Source organism: Theobroma cacao, chromosome 1, assembly GCF_053813885.1.
Source record: "Theobroma cacao isolate CCN51 chromosome 1, ASM5381388v1, whole genome shotgun sequence".
Taxonomy (NCBI): Eukaryota; Viridiplantae; Streptophyta; class Magnoliopsida; order Malvales; family Malvaceae; genus Theobroma; species Theobroma cacao.
Window position 1 is genome coordinate 38,339,675 of NC_142639.1, and position 20,690 is coordinate 38,360,364.

Genomic DNA, 20,690 nt, shown 5'->3' on the forward strand with positions numbered 1-20,690 from the left:
TAAAAAAATAAATATTTATTTAAATATTTTTAAATAATTTATGAGTTTTTTTTAACATTATGTTTAAAAATTTTATTTGATTTAAAATCAAAATATAAAAATTTTATTTGAATCTACTGAAATAATTTATGAATTTTTTAAATATTATATCTTTATAAAATTTTCGTTTTTATCAAAAAAAAAAATCCATCCTAACCTAAATAATTACTTTAGTACTATTTTTTTTGTGTTTCTCATACCAAGTAAAGAGATGTTATAGATTTACTGCATCAACTAAGACAATGGGTTGGTAAAACAACTTAACAAGTACACACGGCCAGGGATAAAACATGTTTGTTGCAAAATTTGGCTTTAACCTCGTTGAAAAATGTGAAAATAAAATTTAAATTAAATTGTTTGGTAAAAGAAAAAAAAAGGGAAAATTGTAATTTGCAAAGTTGCAAATAGGTCGGTTGGGTAAGCACAGTGGGCAGTGGGCGGCGCAGATTATGTAGCCTTACAGACCCGTGAAACAGCCATCTCTGCTGCTGGCGGACAAAACAAACACTAATCCTAAAATTCGATAAGGTAACCTTCCCAAACCCAATCCCTCCTCCCTTTTATCTCTTGCAGTTTCCCACCTACTTGCCCTCCAACAACCACCACAAAAACCTCCCCTAAATCTTCCTTCCTTCTCTTTCTTTCTCACTCTCTTTCTCAAGTTGCAGTAAGGAAGATAGGACGGTAAATCCACATTTCTCCTCAAATTCTTTCTCGTTGTTTCACTCTCTGTCGAAAGAAAACGGACCCATCTCATTTTTTTAGCTGCATTTAAAGTTTGCTCAAGCATTTCACTATGATATCAGCTTTTGTGGTTTAGGGTTTATTGCTTATGTTGAAGGTTGTTGATTTTGTTTTCCTGTTCTTTTTATGCATTTTGCAGGAATGGGTACCGCTCTGCCTCGTGAGTGGCTCGGTCTTCAACAATTCCCTGCTGCTTCACAAACAAAATTGTTCGAGTTGTTGGGCAAATTGAAGCAAGAGGTTTTTGATAAACCCTTTAATCCTTTCTTTACTTTGACTACTTTGACTTAATAACATATTTACTCAAGATTGTTGCAAAAAATTGCAGAATGTCAACACTTTGACTATCCTTGTTATGGGCAAAGGTGGTGTAGGAAAGTCTTCTACTATCAATTCTCTTATTGGGGAGCAAGTTGTTCGAGTCACTGCTTTTCAGGTAAGTATTGGTTTTACTTTTTCCTTTGCTTTCTTGGATTGATCTCTTTATGCTGTTTTAGATTTCATAAGCTTGAATTGTGGTTGTATTTGTTTTTCAGTCAGAGGGGCTGAGACCCGTCATGGTTTCACGCTCCTGGGCAGGGTTTACATTGAATGTAATTGATACACCAGGGCTTGTGGAGGCTGGATACGTCAATCACCAAGCTCTTGAGTTGATCAAAGGGTCGGTACTCGAATTAAGCAGTCTTAAGTTAGCATCATATTTGTTGTGTGATGAATTTAGTTGTTAATTAAGTGATTCTCAATAAATTATAATAATAGTTTCTTTTTAGGATTAGTTTACTACAAGGTATGGTTCCTTTTTGTTGAGAACAAATCTTCTAATTTTAATGCAGGTTTCTTTTGAATAAGACTATAGATGTTTTGCTTTATGTTGATCGCCTGGATGCGTATAGAGTGGATGACTTGGATAAGCAGATCATTAGGGCTATCACCAACAGTTTTGGCAAAGAAATATGGTGCAAAAGTTTGCTTGTGCTCACTCATGCACAGCTTTGTCCACCTGATGGACTGAATTATGATGTTTTTTCTTCTAAAAGATCAGAGGGTGTGCTAAAGGCCATTCGTATGGGAGCTCGGATTAGGAAAAAGGATTTTGAGGTATGCATATTCTTTCAAGTTTTTTTTTTTTTTTTTTTTTTGAGACATGTTGGATTGCATAAAGAAAGGTGTTGAACAGCTTAACATAAAGAGATAAGCTTATTTGTTCTCATAGAAATTGCATGATGTGCCAACTAAAATGTTGTTTGTCACTTGTAAGTTGGCATAGTAGAGAGTTTAGTTTTGATTTTAATGATTCCACGCACTGGAGAAGCAATGGCTTCTTGGTAGTTATGCGAGAGCAGAAGAGCTGTGATTTTATACTCCTAGGATTTGCCTTAAGTTAAGGCTTTGCTTCTTTCAATAATGCCCAAAAATGCACATAGAGATAGAAGTGGTTAAGCTCTTTTGGATTTTGATGCTAACAATTCATTCAGCTTCTACTTGTTGCCACTTCCCATAGAAAGAAATTACATATAGCAACCCTTCTCCTCTTCTTAGCTGATGCTGTCCTAATCTTCTTTCTTGTGTGGCTTCCTAAAGTGAGAAAGCTTCTTTTAGGTGTTTTTTGCATTTTGGATCTTTGGTGCTAATTGTAGACCATCTATATCAGCTACCTTTGTCCGTTATACTAATACCAAAGCATTTTATTGTATGTCATATGGCAGCTGCATCAACTTCTTTTATCACTATTCAAATTATTTGAATGAATTTAAATTGGGGGAAAAAGATTTGGGGTATATATTTTCTTTCAAATTGATCTGCTTGAGATGTATTAGAAAGGTGTTTGACAGGATGACATGAAGAGATAAGTTTATTTGTCCCCTTAACCTTGTGTACCGTGCTTGCTATGCATGTTGTCACGGTCTTCACATGGACGTGAATCTTACATCGTCGAGATAATACTCTCAACGGGTGAGTCACAAAGTCCTACATCGAAGAAAAACTCCCAGTGGGGAGTAAGAGTGGATGTCATGGCCTAAAGAGGCGAGCAATGAATCCTACATTGGCTATGTAGTAGAGTAATAGTAGGAATATAAGGGTTTACACCACTTTTAACTTGGGACGTGTCTTTTGTGGGATAAAACAGTGAGGCTAGCGGGTCAAAGCGGACAATACCTCACAATGGTAGGTGTGAACAGTGACAATTGGTATCAGAGCGGACTTTGAGAACTAGTAATGTGTCACTGAGGACAGTGGACCTTTGTTGAAGTGGGAGAGGATGTTATGGTTTTCGTGTGGACGTGAATCTTACATTGTTGAGATAATGCTCTCAAACTCCCAGTGGGGAGTAAGAGTGGATGTCATGCCCTAGATAGGGGAGTCATGAATTTCACATTGGTTATATATTAGAGTGATACTAGAAATATAAGGGTTTACATCACTTTTAATCTGAGAGGCGTCTTTTGTTGGGACAAAACTGTGAGGCCAGCCGGCCAAAGCGGATAATATCTCACAGGGGTTGGTGTAGACTTAGCAATTTTGAACACGACACGAGAAGACACGGTTTAAACAGATTTGGGTTTAGTCTTAACATATTTCGTGTCTAATTGTGTCAGACACGACAAACACCTTTAACACGTTTAAAACACGTTTAAACACGTTTACTTAATCGTATTATCGTGTTTAATCGTATTATCGTGTTTAAACATGTATACGTGACATATTTATTAACCTATTAAAAATTAATAGTTAAAAAATTATTTTAATCTTATATAAATAATTTTAAATAATTATTTTAATAAGTTTTTTTTAATTTTATAAAGGGTATAATGTAAATATACATGCTCAACCCCAATTTTTAATTTTTGGTGATTATTTGATGTTGTTATTATTTTTGTTTTGTTATAATTATTTTTATAATTATAGATTTTAAATTTAAATAATAAAATTATATTTAATTGTAAATATTTTTATTTAATCGTGTTATTAATCATGTCGTGTCGTATATTGACACGTTTAATAAACGTGTTAATCGTGTCGTGTTACACATGTATTAAACGTATACGTATATGTGTTTTAAATTTAAGATACGAATATTAAACGTGTCGTGTTCGTGTTTAGTCTTAACGCGTTTCGTGTCTAATCATGTCTGACACATTTACGACATGTTAACACGAATTGCCAAGTCTAGGTTGGTGTGGACCATGACATACGTGCTTTCTCATTTGTTAGTTGTAAGTTGTGGAAGTACAGAGTTGAGTCACAGTTTGGTAAATGGTTCCACAAACAGGAAAAAATTGGTACATGTTAGTTATGAGAGAGGAAGAGTAAGAGGTGTGGGTGGTTTTGATATTTGCTTTAAATATATAATTTACTCCCATCACAGTAGGGCCTTTGGAATGGATTTAGGTTTTTGGTTGGCAAGGCAATTATCGGATAGGAGTTGTTACCATATATCTGAATGCGATTAGAATGCAGTGTGTAGTAGACAAAAGATCAATAGATGAGCTTACTTTTGTTTTTAAGGTCATTGAACTCTAATTAACAACATATGCTGAGCAGTGAGTTTCAAACTGCAATAGTGAAGGTATCTGACGTGTATTTTGTCAAGATGAAGATTCTCATTTTGTTTTTATAAGTTTGTTTGGACGTACCATATAAATTAAAACATCAGTTCAACTAATTCTATCTTTATATCTGTGGATACCTCAAATTATGATTCATGATTTAAACTAGAGATGCAATGAGAAATGGGAAACAGAAGAGAAATTAGGATATAAGTCCTGGATTAAATGACTAGCTGCAGGTGAAAATTTTGGTGGTATGCTTGTGTCTCATGAGAAGTTTGTATGGAAGTCACTCTTTTAAAATGAGGGTGATCTGAGCTTTCACTTAATGGTATTAGTGAACACCACAAATGGAGATTCATGCTTCAGGCATGAACATTGGGGAAAGTTTCAGGCAAAAAAAAAAAATTTAAAAGTTGACAGGTGGTTTATGACTGGACCCCATTGTCTGCAACGGACATGTTACTTGTAAATTTATCTTACTTAATTACTATTTCTTTTCTGATGATATGCTTAGAGTGCTGTAATTACCTTTTTAGATATTTCCTTGCTTTTGATGATTGTAGGATTCTGCCATTCCTGTTGTTTTGGTTGAAAACAGTGGGAGGTGCAATAAAAATGACAGTGATGAAAAGGTTTGGTCTTTTTTTATTTTTCATCTTGTGCTCTCAGTTTATGACCCATCACATATTTGAGTGCCTTGATTCTTTGCAAAATACATGTTGTTTCAATGCAGATTCTTCCCAATGGTGATGCTTGGATTCCGAACTTGGTAAAAGCCATTACAAGTGTTGCAACAAATAAGAGTCAAGCTATTGTAGTTAGCAAGAAGTTGGTAGATGGGTCTGATTCAAATGATAGGGGTAAAATGTTGATTCCTGTTATTCTTGGGCTTCAGGTAAAGTTTTTGCAGTTTCTTGGTTTCTCTTTGGGCTGGACTGAAACATAAATGGTTATATTCTAATGCATATCTTTTGTTGTTCCAGTGGCTTGTTCTCAAATGGATTCAAGGAGCAATTAAAAAGGATATTGCAACTGGCAATGGACCTTTATGAGAGCCACAAGAATGGGATCTGGCCCTCTGCAAGTTTCATTGGGTCTTGTTAAGGCCCTTCGTTTTTCTGTGCCATCCCTTTCTTTGGTAAAATTAAGGAAATCCTCTGAAGGTTGCTTCTGAAAGTCAGGTTCATTTTGGTAGTTTGCTATGCGTATGCTCTGGCAGATCCAGCCAGTAGTGCTTGTTAGGATGATGTATTGTTGAGTTATTGTAGGATTACCATGCTTGCAGGCGAAGGTTCTTTTGTTCCTAACTTCATGTTTTCCCATCCTTTTCTTTCCGTTTTGTTTTTCTGAACTGTCTATACTGATTTTCTTTTTTGGGTGTGTTTGAATCTCTGAGAGGGAGGTTGGATCTTTTCCAGTATTTTTCGAACTAATAATTATTAATGCATCAATGAATACTATATAGATGAGTGTAATTGAGAATGTTATTAGTTGAAAGGTATTGAAGTGTTTCGGGCCCATGGAAGAGGTCCTTGTTTTGAGGTTCGGTATACTGCCTCAAGCATTGGCATGCTCTGCAGAGTTCTCCTCCGCCAACCCATGAACACTAAAAGTCGCATATTTCACTGACCTCGCAAGCCAAGAAGAAAACAATACCGCTGCCTGTGGACCCTTTGTTGTTCTTTAAGCTCATAAAGTGTAAGCGGCAGCAGCAGCAGCAGCTATGGATAACGGTGAGGGCCCCGCCACCCCAGGCTTGGTAGCCGTACAATTAGCTGTTTCACTTTCTGGCTGCGTGGATTGCGGGGATTTTGCACAGGTTGAAGTTGTGCAGGAGAGTTTTTTGGGTTGGGGACCAGAGGTTTGGAGTTTTTATAAGCTGTGGAATCCATGTGAGGTGATTCCAACATATATGATTAAGCTCACCATTACAGGCTGCACCCATCATTGCATGCACTTCCAAGCACTGTTATTCCAAGTGTTTTTTTTTTTTTTAATCTATTCCTTTAATCGATTTGGATGTTTTCTTACACGCCTCATGATCATTGGCATTCTAAAATGTGGTCAAATTTAACTGCTAGTATCATTGAATTTGAACATTTAACCAATGGACTGGCATGGAAGCGTTTTAAAAAGCTCAAGAAGTAATTGGATAGGAATTGGAATCCATATATAAATGTTTCAATACTACAGTCTAACTTTAGTCGAAGCCCATTAAAGATGCTTGTTTACAGTCTTTAGACGAAAAAGGCTTTAGGTTTTTCTTTTTTTATCCTTTTATCGGTTAAAAAGCTATGCTACAAAATATTCAATACTGCCTTTATTTTTGCAATTCTGCTTAAAGATCAATCAGTGCAGGCAAATGTTTTTCCTTTTTCCTTTTGTTATAGTTTTTTATTTTTTAAATTATAGTTTGATTCTTTCTTTTAACGTGAAAATGCATGATTTATTATTCAATCGAGTGCTCAAGTACTGTTTAATTTAATTCCTCTTTAGGGAGAAACATAGAGGGTAATGGTTTGCCTAAAGCTAAATCGATCAAATGATTAGGGATGTATTTAAATTTAATAATGCAACACCGAACCGAACTGGCACTTAACAAACAGTAGGCCCCAAATCATAATTAGAAACCTTCGGTGATTGGACATGGGTTGACCCCCTTGGACCCCATGCGCCACCCTCCATGCAGAAAAGGATGATCACGCTAATCTTTGCTCATCATTTGGACTTCTCTTTTGCTTTGTACCCAGTCCCACAAACCAAAAAACTAAGGTACCTGTTGCTATAAAAGTCGCACCTCTTTTGCTCCACTCCGACCAACGGCTCATAGTCCCAGAACGGAACAAAACAACATGGGCAAAAGCAACTTGAAAAATGCTGTCGTAGCATTTCTTGTTCCTCTCCCTTCAATTCTCTTCTATCTTCATTTCCTTAGCCATTTCCAGAGCGATAGAAATTCTCTTTCTCCACTCTGGTCATGGTGCTTTCACCACCCTCTCCTTTTAGCCAATGCCCTCTTTTTCTTCAATGTCAATGTCCTCTTCTGGCTCATCAGTCATATTCAATCCAGCCACTGGGTCAGTTTTTCTATTACTAGTATTCTTTTTTTTTTCAAGTTTTTTTATTCATATCCCCCCCCCCCCCCCCCCCCCCCCCCCTTTTTTTTTTTAATGTGGTTTTGGTGTTCTGGTTGGTTTCAGATGATTGATTTGTATTGGACAGTGATACCGGTGTTGCTAGTTCATCACTATGCAACACACCCTTTGGCTCAATTTGATTGGTGGAGATCAAAGATTGTGATAGTGTTGACCTGGGTTTGGAGTATTAGGCTGACCCATAACTATTTCAGGCGTGAAAAATGGCATTGGGGTGCCAGAGAAGACTGGAGGTTTACTGATATGAGTCAACAGTATGGCAAGCATTGGTGGTGGATTTCCTTCTTCGCTGTCTACTTTTCTCAACAGGTGATTTTTCAAAGATTTTTGCTTTATCAATTTTGCATCTTTCTGGAAATTGACCATTTTTCATTAATGCGGAAAATCTGTTGGATAAAGTGCCTGAATGAACTTTTGTAGGATGCTAAGGGTGTCTTTTTTATAATTAATAAAGAAGGGGGATTTTCCTTTTCTAAGAACAGATGAAAATTTTGAAAGAAAGAGGAGCTTTGATAAAGCTTCATTTGTTGCTTTTTACACTAAGCAAAATGCAAATATTAAAAGCAGCTATCAACAGTACCTAAATTAATAAAAATGCTGATGAGAGAGCATGAACTAATGGGTAATTAAAGTCTGCAGATATTTTTGATTGGAATATGTCTTCCACTGTCTGTTGTGCACTCGGTTGATATGCCCTTGAATATGTGGGATTTTGTTGCTGCTGGAGTTTGTTTGTGTGGCATTGTCATCGCGTACTTTGCAGATACCCAACTGCATAATTTTGTGACTAGAAATAGCAAGCTGAAAGAGCTTGGAAAGCCTATGGTCCCTAATCTTGACCGGGGCTTGTGGCAGTACTCGCGTCATCCTAACTATTTTGGGGAGCAATTGTGGTGGTGGGGCCTGGTTATTTTTGCATGGAACCTGGGACATGGATGGACCTTTGTCGGGTCTTTGATCAATAGTATGTGCTTAGCTTATGTTACTGTGCTGGTGGAGCGGCGGATGTTGAAGAAAGAGTACAGAGCTGAAGCATACAGACTATATCAGAAGACAACCTCAGCGTGTGTACCTTGGTTCAGATCTTCTGCTATAGCAGTGAAAAATAAGGATACTTGATCTGATATTTGCTTCACTGCCAACTCTGAAAGTTTCATTTTATGTGGGTCAAAGCTATACTTTGATTTCCTGTCTTGTTGTAGCCCTGTTGATGTAATCTGTTGTCTATTTTAGAGAAAAAAATGGTTGTTGTCTGTGGTAGACTGGTAGTCAAAGGGATCACTTTATGCAATCATGTAAATTCTTTCTTCATTTGCTATAAAACTCTTTTTATTGTCTGATTTTCGCATATATTTACAATATGTAGATCTGAGGTCATATCAGGTATGGTTGTCAGAGTGCAAGTCTAGATTTGAAGTCTTCTACGGAAGAAAAATCTTAAAGCAAGCTTGTACTTGCATGGATGGCCAAAGCAGATATTTGGCTATATAGAGATTTAAGCTGGTGTTTAGATAGCTGTTTAGGATGCCCATGAAAAAATATTCTAACTTCAGACCAAATATAGCGATGTCTCTGTGTCTCTGTGTTTAGACGTCAGTCATGTTGTTTGCTTCTGCACTTTTTCAAGCCAGAAAAAGCATTGGCATCCTTGATAGAAAAAGTGATTGATTATGGGTATTATATTGCTGTTGTTCCAAAACTTGAAGATGTTAAAATTTGGCAACCTATGTCCCATTTTATCAATGAGTTTATGGAGTAATATTCCTACCAGAAAACAATTAGCTAAAAGAACAAATGCTTGATTTTCATGATCTACATGTAATTTGTAACAAGAGAAGTTATATTACACGTTTTCCATTTTTCTCTCTGGGTTTTGCAGCACTTGATGCCTGCAAAGAATTGCAGGTCATAACAGATCGTCTCACAAGTATATCATGCATAACTAGGAATCATTTGCAGATCAGCTAGTCTGTATGTTGCAAACAAATCAAACTTGTTTTATTACTAGTGGTCTATTACTGTTTGAACGCTTGATGAGGTCAGCAGGAGTTGGGACTAAGGAGTAGTTATTTTTTTTTGAAAATTAGCTTTTATTTTTAAATATTTTAGCCCTGGATTCATTGCTGACCCTGTTCTCACTTGGCAGCAGCTAGTGCTTAATTCCTGTTGGTTCTAGTTAATTATGGAGTGAGCATGTGCAGGTGTTTCTATTCTTCAAATTTCATGGGAATGTTCTTTCCCCTAGCACTATAATATTCCTGCTCCATGACTTTTGCTTCCTTGGTTGATGAACTATCATTATCAGTCCATTTTGATTAAATCCATGGCACAGACTCTGATCAACTGGACACTCCCCACCTTGAGGAACGATGTTCAAGGACTTCATGTAGGCTTATAGCTTAGTGAATCACATTTTGTTTGGCATGGTTCTGCAATGACCCAAACATAGGTGACTTATTAATGATTACATGAGGTTAGCTTTCCTTTGCTATTCTGCTCAAAGCCTAAACCTTTTCAGCTATTGTTGTGGGGCTGATTTGCTTCCCATTGGATCTTTCCCTTGAATTGCTAGCTTTGTACCCCTGTTATCAGCTTGCACCAGTGATTCCAACTGTCATAAGGGTGATATCTCTCTCTTTTCATATTGTTCTTGCTCTTGAAAATAGGAATTTAGGCTATGGAAAAAAATAAAAATGCCATCAATGTATGTGATGGATGGGGGTTGAAATCTATTAAGATGCGAATTGGCCAACTGGCAAGGAATTCAATGGATGGAAATATTCTTCTTAAGCATTTTTTGGTGCCCTGGAACCCAGGTCGTATACTCTGATGGAATCCAGGTGGATCATGACTTCGAAAGAGTTATGATCTCAAAATATTTACATTCACGGGTTCACACTCTCGTGAATGACTAATCCCTGTCTTGTAATAGGTTATGGTTTGCCTGGTTGGCGGCTTGCTTAATTATAGATCTGATCACTGTACTTCGCTAGGGAATCAAGCTAATCTCATCAGGTGTATATCCAGGCCCAACTCGGACGGTGAGGGTTCCTAAAAACGAGAATGTTTAATCACTGACAAGTGATGCACGATTCAAAGATAAAAGACGAAAAAATAGTCCCAAAATAGATTTAAAGATGTAGACAAGAGAGGAAAGAATTTGTTAAGATCTTATTTACTGTTAAATAGATTAACAAAGAAGGAAAATGACGCATGCAGTGACTTTAGAGCTCGTATTCTTCTCATATGTTAAACACAGTGCAAACTTCATGGCGTAAACAGTTGCAGAACAAATCAACAGCGAATTAATTTATAAACCCGTGTCCATTAATTTAACTATCAAATGGTGGACTGCCACTGCCAGAAATTTCATGTTAGCTTAGCTAGCATTAACATACATACAAGCTAGCTAAATACTACACTATTATATGTAATCAACTCCCCAAGTGCAGCAGCCGCACGTGCAACGTATGTCCAGATTCTGACAACTATCAACAAGGAGATCCTCTTTCTCTGCAGATTCTGGGCTTTTAAGTTCAGCAACTGAGGCGTTCACGAGTTGGAGATTGAGCAAACATGTGGTTTAATCTAACCAAATGGAAATCTCAAATCAATCGGGGGTTTCAATATTTTAAGTTTGTTGGGAATAACTAAATCTATTCAGGCAGTGATGCAGATATTTGTACAGAAAAAAATATGTTACTATGATCAATCAACTGAGGAAGACATGAACTGAGACTCGTACTCATCTGGTCGTTCTGTTCTTCATAGACCGACTACACTTATATTTTCTTGGAAAAGTAATCTTGATTACTTTAGCAAATGTTTGTCATCTTCAGCCAGCTCAGATGATTTGACAAATGTCTCAATTACATTAATATAAAGCCAAGTTTATTTTTACTATGTATGCTTATAGAGTAATTTTTACACCATTAATGTAAAATAAGCACTACATTAAACCTACTAAATGTTTATTAGAACCCAGAAGTTATTAACTTATACATGGTGCAACAAACAGAAATTGAAAACTCAAGAACGATTCAAACTCAAGGTTAAACCAATCACTGCATGTTTCATTGTTGAATTGTCTCGTTTTTACACCTAAAAATAAATAAGAAAATAGTGAAAATTATATTAGAAATTAACATATACTAGTCCATTACAAAAGCTGCTGACAGAAGTGTTGAATTAATTGCAATGAGTGTGGCCGTAGATGGTAGGAAAAAAATTACTCCTGCATTCATTGTGTAGTAGTACCATTTCCTGAAGCTCACGCCACATGCTGAGTTTCATCTCCCTTTCATAGTGCTTATAATAGAGGAAGGAAGATGAGTATTTGGGCTACTTTTATTAACTTTTTCCATCAAAGAAAATGATACTTGTACAAGTGTAACTTAACAATAAATTGATTAAGTAAAAGATGTAAGAACTGTTTTTGATAGTTTGGAAATCTAAATTAGTTATTTACAGTCTAAAAAGCTTAAGTAAAATGGATAAATGTTATATAATTCAAATATAATAAGTGCTCTGAAAGAAATTGAAAAATACCGTGAAGTGTGACCTGTCTTTAAATAATAAAAACCCATCGTTTTCTGGGGTATGAGCCAAGGACTTATACGCTTCGAATATACTCGTTGCCCGCTATGAGAAAGCAAGAAATTTAAAGTTAAGTTGACTGCAAAGATAAAGGCTCGCGTGACTGTGATCCTCTCGTTTGTTTTTTTATCAAGTTTGAGTCTAGACTCTCATAGACTTAAAACCCATCGAAAGGAGAACACTCTCAAAAACTGTAAACCCAGAAAAAGAAAAAGAAAAACAATGGCACAAGCTTCTTCAGTTGTTAGCATCAACAGAAGGAAACGTTTCGTTTCACTTCCTTTTCATGGGTTTGTTGTTACTTTGGCTGTGATTCTGCTCTGTTTTGTACCCATTAACGTATCGGCTGCTGCCAGGCGACAACCTCCACAGCAACAGCTACCGCAGAGGCTGAGGTTTGGTCGGAATGGGGAGTTTAAGATACTACAAGTGGCGGACATGCACTATGCAGATGGGAAAACAACGCCGTGCTTGGATGTGTTGCCTCACCAGTTTCATGGTTGCTCTGACCTTAACACCAGCGCTTTTATCCAGCGAATGATCCAAGCTGAGAAACCCAATTTTATCGTTTTCACTGGTAATCTAATAGACCCTTTTCGTATTATCTGAAGAAAGTAAGTTTGTTTGTAGAAAAATTTTTACTTTATGAGATGCAAATGTGAAAATGTAATCTTCAACACTTGTAATTAGTTAGTATTATTGGTATAGAAAGCTCCCTTTTTATCCATCTAATAATCCTCCTGCTTTTATTTTATCGTAAAAAATTTTTTTAGGGAGTGGGAAGTTGGTGACTTTAATGAATTTTTAAAAGGGCGTTGACCAAAACTCTGAGTTCTGATTGTTTAACGTCATAGTTTTTCTTTGCTATCTTTTAATACCATAGCATAATTATTCAGGTTAGCTTTGATTGGTACTATTCGCTATGAATTTGCAGTGATAGCAATCTTTTCTAAGTACGCCTACTGAGAAATCCTAGTTCACCGATGCAAGTGTTTTGTCTGTTTATTAGGTGATAACATCTTTGCATTTGATGCCACGGATTCAGCAAAATCTTTGAATGCAGCATTTGCCCCTGCAATTGCTGCAGGAATTCCATGGGCTGCTGTTTTGGGGAACCATGACCAGGAAGGCACCTTATCAAGGGAAGGGGTCATGAAACACATAGTTGGATTGAAGCATACTATGTCTCAATTCAATCCTTCTGAAGCACATATAATTGATGGTTTTGGCAACTATAACCTGGAGGTTGGTGGAGTTGAGGGGTCAGGTTTTGCAAACAAATCAGTTCTCAATCTCTACTTCCTTGACAGTGGAGATTACTCCACAGTTCCAGCCATCCCTGGCTATGGTTGGATTAAAACCTCTCAGCAGATGTGGTTTCAACGCACTTCTGCAAATCTTCGGGTATGAACCTCATTGGACTCTGTTTGGACAACATTTTAATTTCATTTCTTTGCTAAATACTAGGCGTGCCTGTCTGAAGTTGCTCTATTGACCTGTGGCCTTTTGTCTTTCTCATTCGACTAATTGGATGTCTTCTTTGTATTGCAGAGAGCCTACATGAGCCCACCTAATGTTCAGAAATCATCTGCACCTGGACTTGTGTATTTTCACATCCCGCTGCCTGAATTTGCTAGTTTTGACTCTTCTAACTTCACTGGGGTGAGACAGGAAGGTATTAGTTCTGCTTCTGTGAACTCGGGCTTCTTCACAACCATGGTAGAAGCAGGGGACGTGAAGGCTGTTTTTACAGGTCATGATCACCTCAACGACTTCTGTGGTCAATTGACGGGTATTCAACTATGTTATGCTGGGGGTTTTGGATACCATGCCTATGGAAAAGCTGGATGGTCCAGGAGAGCTAGGGTGGTGGTAGCATCTCTAGAGAAGACAGAGAAAGGAGGTTGGGGTGCTGTCAAGTCAATCAAGACATGGAAGCGCCTTGATGATCAACATCTTACTGCCATTGATGGTCAGGTCCTCTGGAGCAAGAATTCTGCTGGTAAAAACAAGTTACTTTGATCACTATTTCCCACAGTGGATTAATCTTGCCCTAAGTATAAAGGTAGGCAGCCATTTAGGACCATCTACATGGAGGGTTTGAAATTTTTTTGACTCTGTATCTAGACATTAGCCAACTAACAGGACTTTGATCCGAACTTGCTTGGTAGCTGTTCCTTTTTCCCCTGTGTGCTCAAAGGGAAAAGTTAATTTATTTTTTTCCTTAAAATTAGTTCTAAATATTTGATGAATCGCATGCTATTCAATCTTGACGATTTTCTTTAAGATGATGTATCCTATATTATTCTTGAATATTGACCATATCGGCAAAAGTTCAGGGTAGTTTATCAAATTTTGGGATATGTCATAGACTTGCATGTTGTAGATGTCATGTGAAACATGAGCTCCATTTATATCCTAAGCAGCAGTGGTGGCGAAATGACTCATGCACATTGTTTGGAAATCAAATTTGTTTGTGCTTATGGAATAAATTCACATGATGTTAGGTGCATTAGACGAATTTGTAGGGAGTTGAAGCATCCAGCATCTTGATTCCAATTTGTGCTTTAGCTCCTTCTGTCTCTCTGTGTCTCAAGACTTATTTTTTCTGTCATTGGGTGCATCTGATATCTATGTTAAACCAATCTCACGTGCATCACAAATTCACAATGCTTCAATTCTGCTCTAAAACATGACACAGACCGCCAACTATCAAGACAAGGTTGCGGGGTTTACTCATATTTGGTTTGGCATTGGACAGGTACTCGTAGAAAGAAACATATTCTTGGCCGTGCTTGACTTTAGCAATGGACAGCTGAGAAGTATTATTATTACTTTAATCTCAATCGGTAAGCAACAACTGGACAGTAAGGATGTAGCTCGTGGAGATGGTACAAGACTTTGAAGGCTGTGCCGTCAACTGCTGGTGTCTAATAATTCTATGGAAATGTAACCGTAAACCTGTGTTCGTACCATTGCTGAAGGTTTTTTTTCTTTTTGATACAACATAAATGGTTTCATAATAGCTGATGAGAGAAAGGGAAATCTATGGTAGAATGAAATATCAATTGTTGTTATTTTGATAAAATACTTTCAATTCTTTGGGTCCCCATCCGTATTGAAAAAATTAAGTACTTTCTGGGAATTAAATGGGGAAGATGACTTTTCCAAGGGAATGGCATTACCAGCCCACCAGCCCAGGGAGGACGTTTGGTATGGTCCTTTAATGGGAAGGAAGGTAACTCAATCTATTCAGGCAGTGATGCAGATATTTATACAAAAAAAAAAGAAGAAGATAATAATAATACTTTCATTAACCAACAGCAGGAATACATGGACTGATGCTCATTTGGTCGTTCTGTTGTACATAAACCGATTACACTGATATTTTCTCGAGAAGGTAAGAAAATACTGAAAATTATAGTAGAAACTAAAACTTGGACTCCTCTTTTAATGATTTGATTGAGATACAACTGCACTAAAAGGCACAAGTGTTGAATTGATTACAATGAGTGTGGCCGTAGGTGGTTGGAGCAAAATTACCCCTGCATTCATTGTATCGTAGCACCGTTAAGCCCACCCCACATGCCGAGTTTCATTTCATCTCCCTTTTCTCCTTTCATAGTGTTTATAAAAGAGAATACAAGATGAGTTTTCGGGCTACTTTATTTATTTATTTTATTAAAGAAAATGGCACCTGTACAAGTCTAACTTCAAAATAAATCGATAAAGAAGAAGTAAGAAGTGTTTTTGATAGTTTGGATATCTGAATTAGTAATTGAAATGCTCTGAAAAAGATTGAAAAATACGGTGAACTGTCTTTAAATAGTAGATACCCATCGTTTTTTGGGGTATCTGCCAAATACTTCCACGCTTGGAATATCCTCGTTTCCGACTATGAAAAAGAAAGAAATTTAAATTTAAGTGACTGCAAAGATAAGGGGCTCGCGTGACTCTGATCCTCTCGTCTTGGTTCTTCTTACATTTGAGTGTCGACAGGTGCAGTAAGGTCAACCAGTCTTAGTATTGCCGTTGCCTAGTCTATAACATACTTAAAAGGAAGCTTCAATGGGGCTTTCAGCGTTAACCACGTGGAGGGTAGAGAGAGTGAAAGGAAAAAGATGTTGAAGCAAAGAGAGAGAAAGAGATGGGTGTAAAGGGGTCAAAGTTAACCGCGTGAAGGGCAAATAGAGAAAGAGAAAAGATGTTGAAGCAAAGAGAGGGGGTGCAAAGACGTCCGTGTGTTGCACACGGGTAATATTCTAGTAGACTTAAAACCCAACGAAAAGAGAAAGAGAACCATCTCAAAAACTGTAAACCCAGGAAAGGGGAAGAAAAAGAGAAAAGAAAACAATGGCACAAGCTTCCTCAATTGTTAGCATCAACAAAAAGAAGCGTTGCGTTACACTTCCTTTCCACGGTTTTGTTGTTGCTTTGGCTGTGATTCTGCTGTGTTTTGTACCCATTAACGTCTCGGCTGCTGCCAGGCGACAACCTCCGCAGCAACAGCTACCGCAGAAGCTGAGGTTTGGTCGGAATGGGGAGTTTAAGATACTACAAGTGGCGGACATGCACTATGCAGATGGTAAAACAACGCCGTGTTTGGATGTGTTGCCTAGTCAGGTTCATGGTTGCTCCGACCTCAACACCAGCGCTTTTATCCAGCGCATGATCCAAGCTGAGAAACCAAATTTTATCGTTTTCACTGGTAATCTTGTAGACCCTTTCCGTATTATTTGAAGAAAGTTAGTTTATTAGTACAAAAATTTGTACTTTATGAGATGAAAATGTGAAAATGTAATCTTCATCTCTTGTAATTAGTATTATAGGTAGAGAAAGCTCCCTTGTTTGCATCTAATAATCCTCCTGTTTTTGTTTTTCTGGTAAAGAAAATTTTGAGGAGTGTGAAGTTGGTGACTGTAATGATTTTTTAGAAGGGCATTGTCCAAAACCCTGAGTTCTGATTGTTTAATATCATAGTTATTCTTTGCTATCTTTTAATAGCGTAGCATAAGTATTCAGGTTAGGTTTGATTGGTACTACTCGCTTTTTCTCAAAGTGATACAATCTTTTCCAAGTATGCCCATTGAGATATCCTTATTCACCCATGCAAGTGTTTTTTTTTTTTTTATTTGTTAGGTGATAACATCGTTGGATTTGATGCCATGGATTCAGCAAAATCTTTGAATGCAGCATTTGCCCCTGCAATTGCTGCAAGAATTCCATGGGCTGCTGTTTTGGGGAACCATGATGGGGAAGGCACCTTATCAAGGGAAGAGGTTATGAAACACATAGTTGGATTGAAGCATACTATGTCTCAATTCAATCCTTCTGAAGCACATATTATTGATGGTTTTGGCAACTATAACCTGGAGGTTGGTGGAGTTGAGGGGTCTGGTTTTGCAAACAATTCAGTTCTCAATCTCTACTTCCTTGACAGTGGAGATTACTCCACAGTTCCAGGCATCCCAGGCTATGGTTGGATTAAACAATCTCAGCAGCTGTGGTTTCAACACACTTCTGCAAAGCTTCAGGTATGAACCTCATTGGACTCTGATTGGACAACATTTGAAGTTCATTTCTTTTGCTAAATAGTTGGCATGCCTGTCTGAAGTTTCTCTATTGACCTGTGGCCTTATGATTGGATGCCTTCTTTGTATCAAATAAATCATTTTCTTTATATTGCAGAGAGCCTACATGAGCCCACCAAATGTTCAGAAATCATCTGCACCTGCACTCGCGTATTTTCACATCCCGCTGCCTGAATTTGCTAGTTTTGACTCATCTAACTTCACTGGGGAGAGACAAGACGGTATTAGTTCGGCTTCTGTGAACTCGGGCTTCTTCACAACCATGTTAGAAGCAGGGGATGTGAAGGCGGTTTTTACAGGTCATGATCACCTCAACGACTTCTGTGGTCAATTGACTGGTATTCAACTATGTTATGCTGGGGGTTTTGGATACCATGCCTATGGAAAAGCTGGATGGTCCAGGAGAGCTAGGGTGGTGGTAGCATCTCTAGAGAAGACAGAGAAGGGAGGTTGGGGGACTGTCAAGTCAATCAAGACATGGAAGCGCCTTGATGATCAACATCTCACTGCCATTGACGGTCAGGTCCTCTGGAGCAAGAATTCTGCTGGTAAAAACAAGTAACTTCGGTCACTATTTCCCACAATGGATTGATCTTGTCCTACCTATAAAGGTAGGCAGCTAGCTATTTAGGACCATCTACATGGAGGGTTTGAAATTTTTCATGACTCTGCATCTAGACATTACCCAACTAACATGACTTCGATCCAAACTTTGCTTCTTGCTGTTGCCGCTTCCCCTGTGTGCCCAGAGGGAAAAGTTTCCCCCTCAAAATAAGTTTTAAACATTTGACGAACCGCATGGCTATTTAATCTTGACGGTTTTCTTTAAGATAATGTATCCTATATTATCCTTGAATATTGACCAGATCGGCAAAAGTTCAGGGTAGCTCTTCATATGTTTGGGGTTTGTCATAGACTTTACATTTTCTAGATGTCATGTGAAACAAGAGCTCCATTTATATCCTAAGCAGCATTGGTGGTGAAATGACTCATGCACATTGTTTTGAACTCGAATTTGTTTGTGCTTATGGAATAAATTCACATGATGTTAGGTGCATAAGATGAATTTGTGGGGAATTGAAGCTTCCAGCATCTTGATTTTAATATCTGCTTTGGCTCCTTCTCTCTCTGTGTCTCTTACATATTTTTTCTGTCATTGGGTGCATGTGATATTTATGTATGTTAAACCAATCTCACACGCATGGCAAATTAACAACGCTTCAATTTCTGCTCTAAATCATGACACAGACCGCTAGGGCTGAAGCTTTTCATTTTTCTTTTTTTATACAACATAAATGGTTTCATAATAGCCAGTTAAACTCCTGTTTGCTGCAAATCACAAAATATAATGAAAATTAGTAGTTGAACGTAAAACAGTAATAATTAACATAAAAAATTATAAACGTAGAACAAGAATTGTCAAAATATTGACGTAAATATGTGAGATTTAACATAATAAATTAATTATGTTAAATAAATCTAATTTTTTAAAAAATTAAACATTTAAATTTTTATTTTTAAGTTTAAAGTATTTTACGGTTTATAAATTTTAATTAATGAATGAATAATGGTAAGGATCAAAATAATTATAATGAAAATTAGTAGTTGAAAAATTTTGACATAAAGCAGTAAGAATTAATGAAAGAAATATTGTTAAAATATTGATATAAATGCGTAAGGTTTAACGGAACAAATCAAATAAACATAATTTTTTGAAAAATTAAACATTTAAATTTTTATTCTCGAGTTTAAAGTATTTAACGGTATATAAATTTTAATATATAATGAATAATAGTAAGGATAAAAATAATTATAGTGAAAATTAGTAGTTAAAAAATCTTGATGTAAAGTTATAAGAATTAACATAAAAAATTATAAAGGTGAAATAAATATTATCAAAATATTAACGTAAATATGTGAGATTTAACGTAACAAGTCGATTAAGTTAAAATAAATATAATTTTTAGAAAATTAAACTTTGAAATTTTTATTATCGAGTTAAAAATATTTAAGAATTTATAAATTTTAATTTATAAATGAATAATAATAAATATAAAAATATTTATAGTTAAAATCATTATTTATCATGCTAAATTTTTATTATAATATTTATTTAAAAATTTCTCAATGGTTAATATTTTTTATTTAAGAACGTTAAAATATTGAGATAAATGTGTAAGATTTAATATAACAAGCCAATTAAATCAAAATAAATTTAATTTTTGTGAAAATAAAATATTTTAATTTTTATTATTGAGCTAAAAGTATTTAACGATTTATAAATTTTAATTTATAAATGAATAATAATAAAAATAATTATTTATTAAATGATATAATTATTTATATCATGTGACGCTGACGTAAAATGTTAATATATTATAATTAATAATGATGTGATATGTTGATATATTATAATTGATGATGACGTGATATGTTAATTTGACATAATAAAATAACAAATTGTAATTTTGATTAATGACAATTACTTAATCATTAGTTATAAAAGCTTATTTAACATCAAATAAAAATACAAAAAATTAATTAAATATAATAAAAAATAATAATTTATTTAAATTTTCTTAAATAATTTAAAAATTTATTTGAACATTATGTCAACATTTTACTTAAAATCTCATAGCTCATCAACCTATGCGAGCTATGTTTGTGCATGCTTATAAGTTTTCTTGTTGTCAGTGACAAGGTTGTAATGGGATGTGATTCTTGTAAGTAGAAGGCTAGGAATATGGTGTGACTTTTGTCTCTGTTGTTCATCGGGTCCCTCTTATGGGATGTTGTGTTTTTTTTTCAAGTCTAGGACTTTGCTCTTTGTAAAGACCTTTCAGTGATAAAATTCCTGCTTTTTTTTAAAATCTTAATTAAAGTAAAAGTTACTTTTGTAAAATATTCTATTACCAAGGATCAAAGTAAAACTTAAAAAAATTTATTAGATCGATAGAGATTGTTAAATGATCAAATAATTTCAATACTGAATTTCATTGATATTTCATAAAAAT

At 36.0% G+C, this 20,690-nt stretch overlaps 4 protein-coding genes across 6 annotated transcripts; all 4 read left to right on the forward strand.

Annotated features, from left to right (window-relative positions):
• Positions 1-432: 432 nt before the first annotated feature.
• On the forward strand, positions 433-5,809 carry TOC33 (translocon at the outer envelope membrane of chloroplasts 33). 2 transcript variants are annotated; one of them, XM_018122675.2, is made up of 8 exons: positions 433-567; positions 923-1,023; positions 1,112-1,219; positions 1,320-1,444; positions 1,617-1,881; positions 4,898-4,966; positions 5,068-5,229; positions 5,318-5,809. In XM_018122675.2, the coding sequence occupies exons 2-8, from the start codon at positions 925-927 to the stop codon at positions 5,384-5,386; spliced, it is 897 nt and encodes a 298-aa protein (XP_017978164.2). In that variant the 5' UTR covers positions 433-567; positions 923-924; the 3' UTR covers positions 5,387-5,809. The 2 variants fall into 2 exon arrangements, with proteins under 2 accessions (XP_017978164.2, XP_007051359.2); XM_007051297.3 differs by having other exon boundaries at positions 461-723.
• Positions 5,810-7,070: 1,261 nt separating this feature from the next.
• Positions 7,071-8,829, forward strand: LOC18613855 (3-oxo-5-alpha-steroid 4-dehydrogenase (DUF1295)). Its single transcript, XM_007051299.3, has 3 exons — positions 7,071-7,411; positions 7,535-7,798; positions 8,129-8,829. Exons 1-3 carry the CDS (start codon positions 7,187-7,189, stop codon positions 8,606-8,608), a joined length of 969 nt encoding a protein of 322 aa, XP_007051361.3. The 5' UTR covers positions 7,071-7,186; the 3' UTR covers positions 8,609-8,829.
• A 3,307-nt stretch (positions 8,830-12,136) lies between these two features.
• LOC18613856 (putative inactive purple acid phosphatase 29) lies at positions 12,137-15,182 on the forward strand. Of its 2 annotated transcripts, none has more exons than XM_007051302.3 (4): positions 12,137-12,662; positions 13,095-13,489; positions 13,637-14,150; positions 14,847-15,182. In XM_007051302.3, exons 1-3 carry the CDS (start codon positions 12,308-12,310, stop codon positions 14,105-14,107), a joined length of 1,221 nt encoding a protein of 406 aa, XP_007051364.3. In that variant the 5' UTR covers positions 12,137-12,307; the 3' UTR covers positions 14,108-14,150; positions 14,847-15,182. The 2 variants fall into 2 exon arrangements, with proteins under 2 accessions (XP_007051364.3, XP_007051363.3); XM_007051301.3 differs by having other exon boundaries at positions 13,637-14,087.
• A 1,094-nt stretch (positions 15,183-16,276) lies between these two features.
• On the forward strand, positions 16,277-18,780 carry LOC18613857 (putative inactive purple acid phosphatase 29). The gene is made up of 3 exons (XM_007051303.3): positions 16,277-16,793; positions 17,225-17,619; positions 17,774-18,780. The coding sequence occupies exons 1-3, from the start codon at positions 16,439-16,441 to the stop codon at positions 18,236-18,238; spliced, it is 1,215 nt and encodes a 404-aa protein (XP_007051365.1). The 5' UTR covers positions 16,277-16,438; the 3' UTR covers positions 18,239-18,780.
• The last annotated feature ends 1,910 nt before the right edge of the window (positions 18,781-20,690 follow it).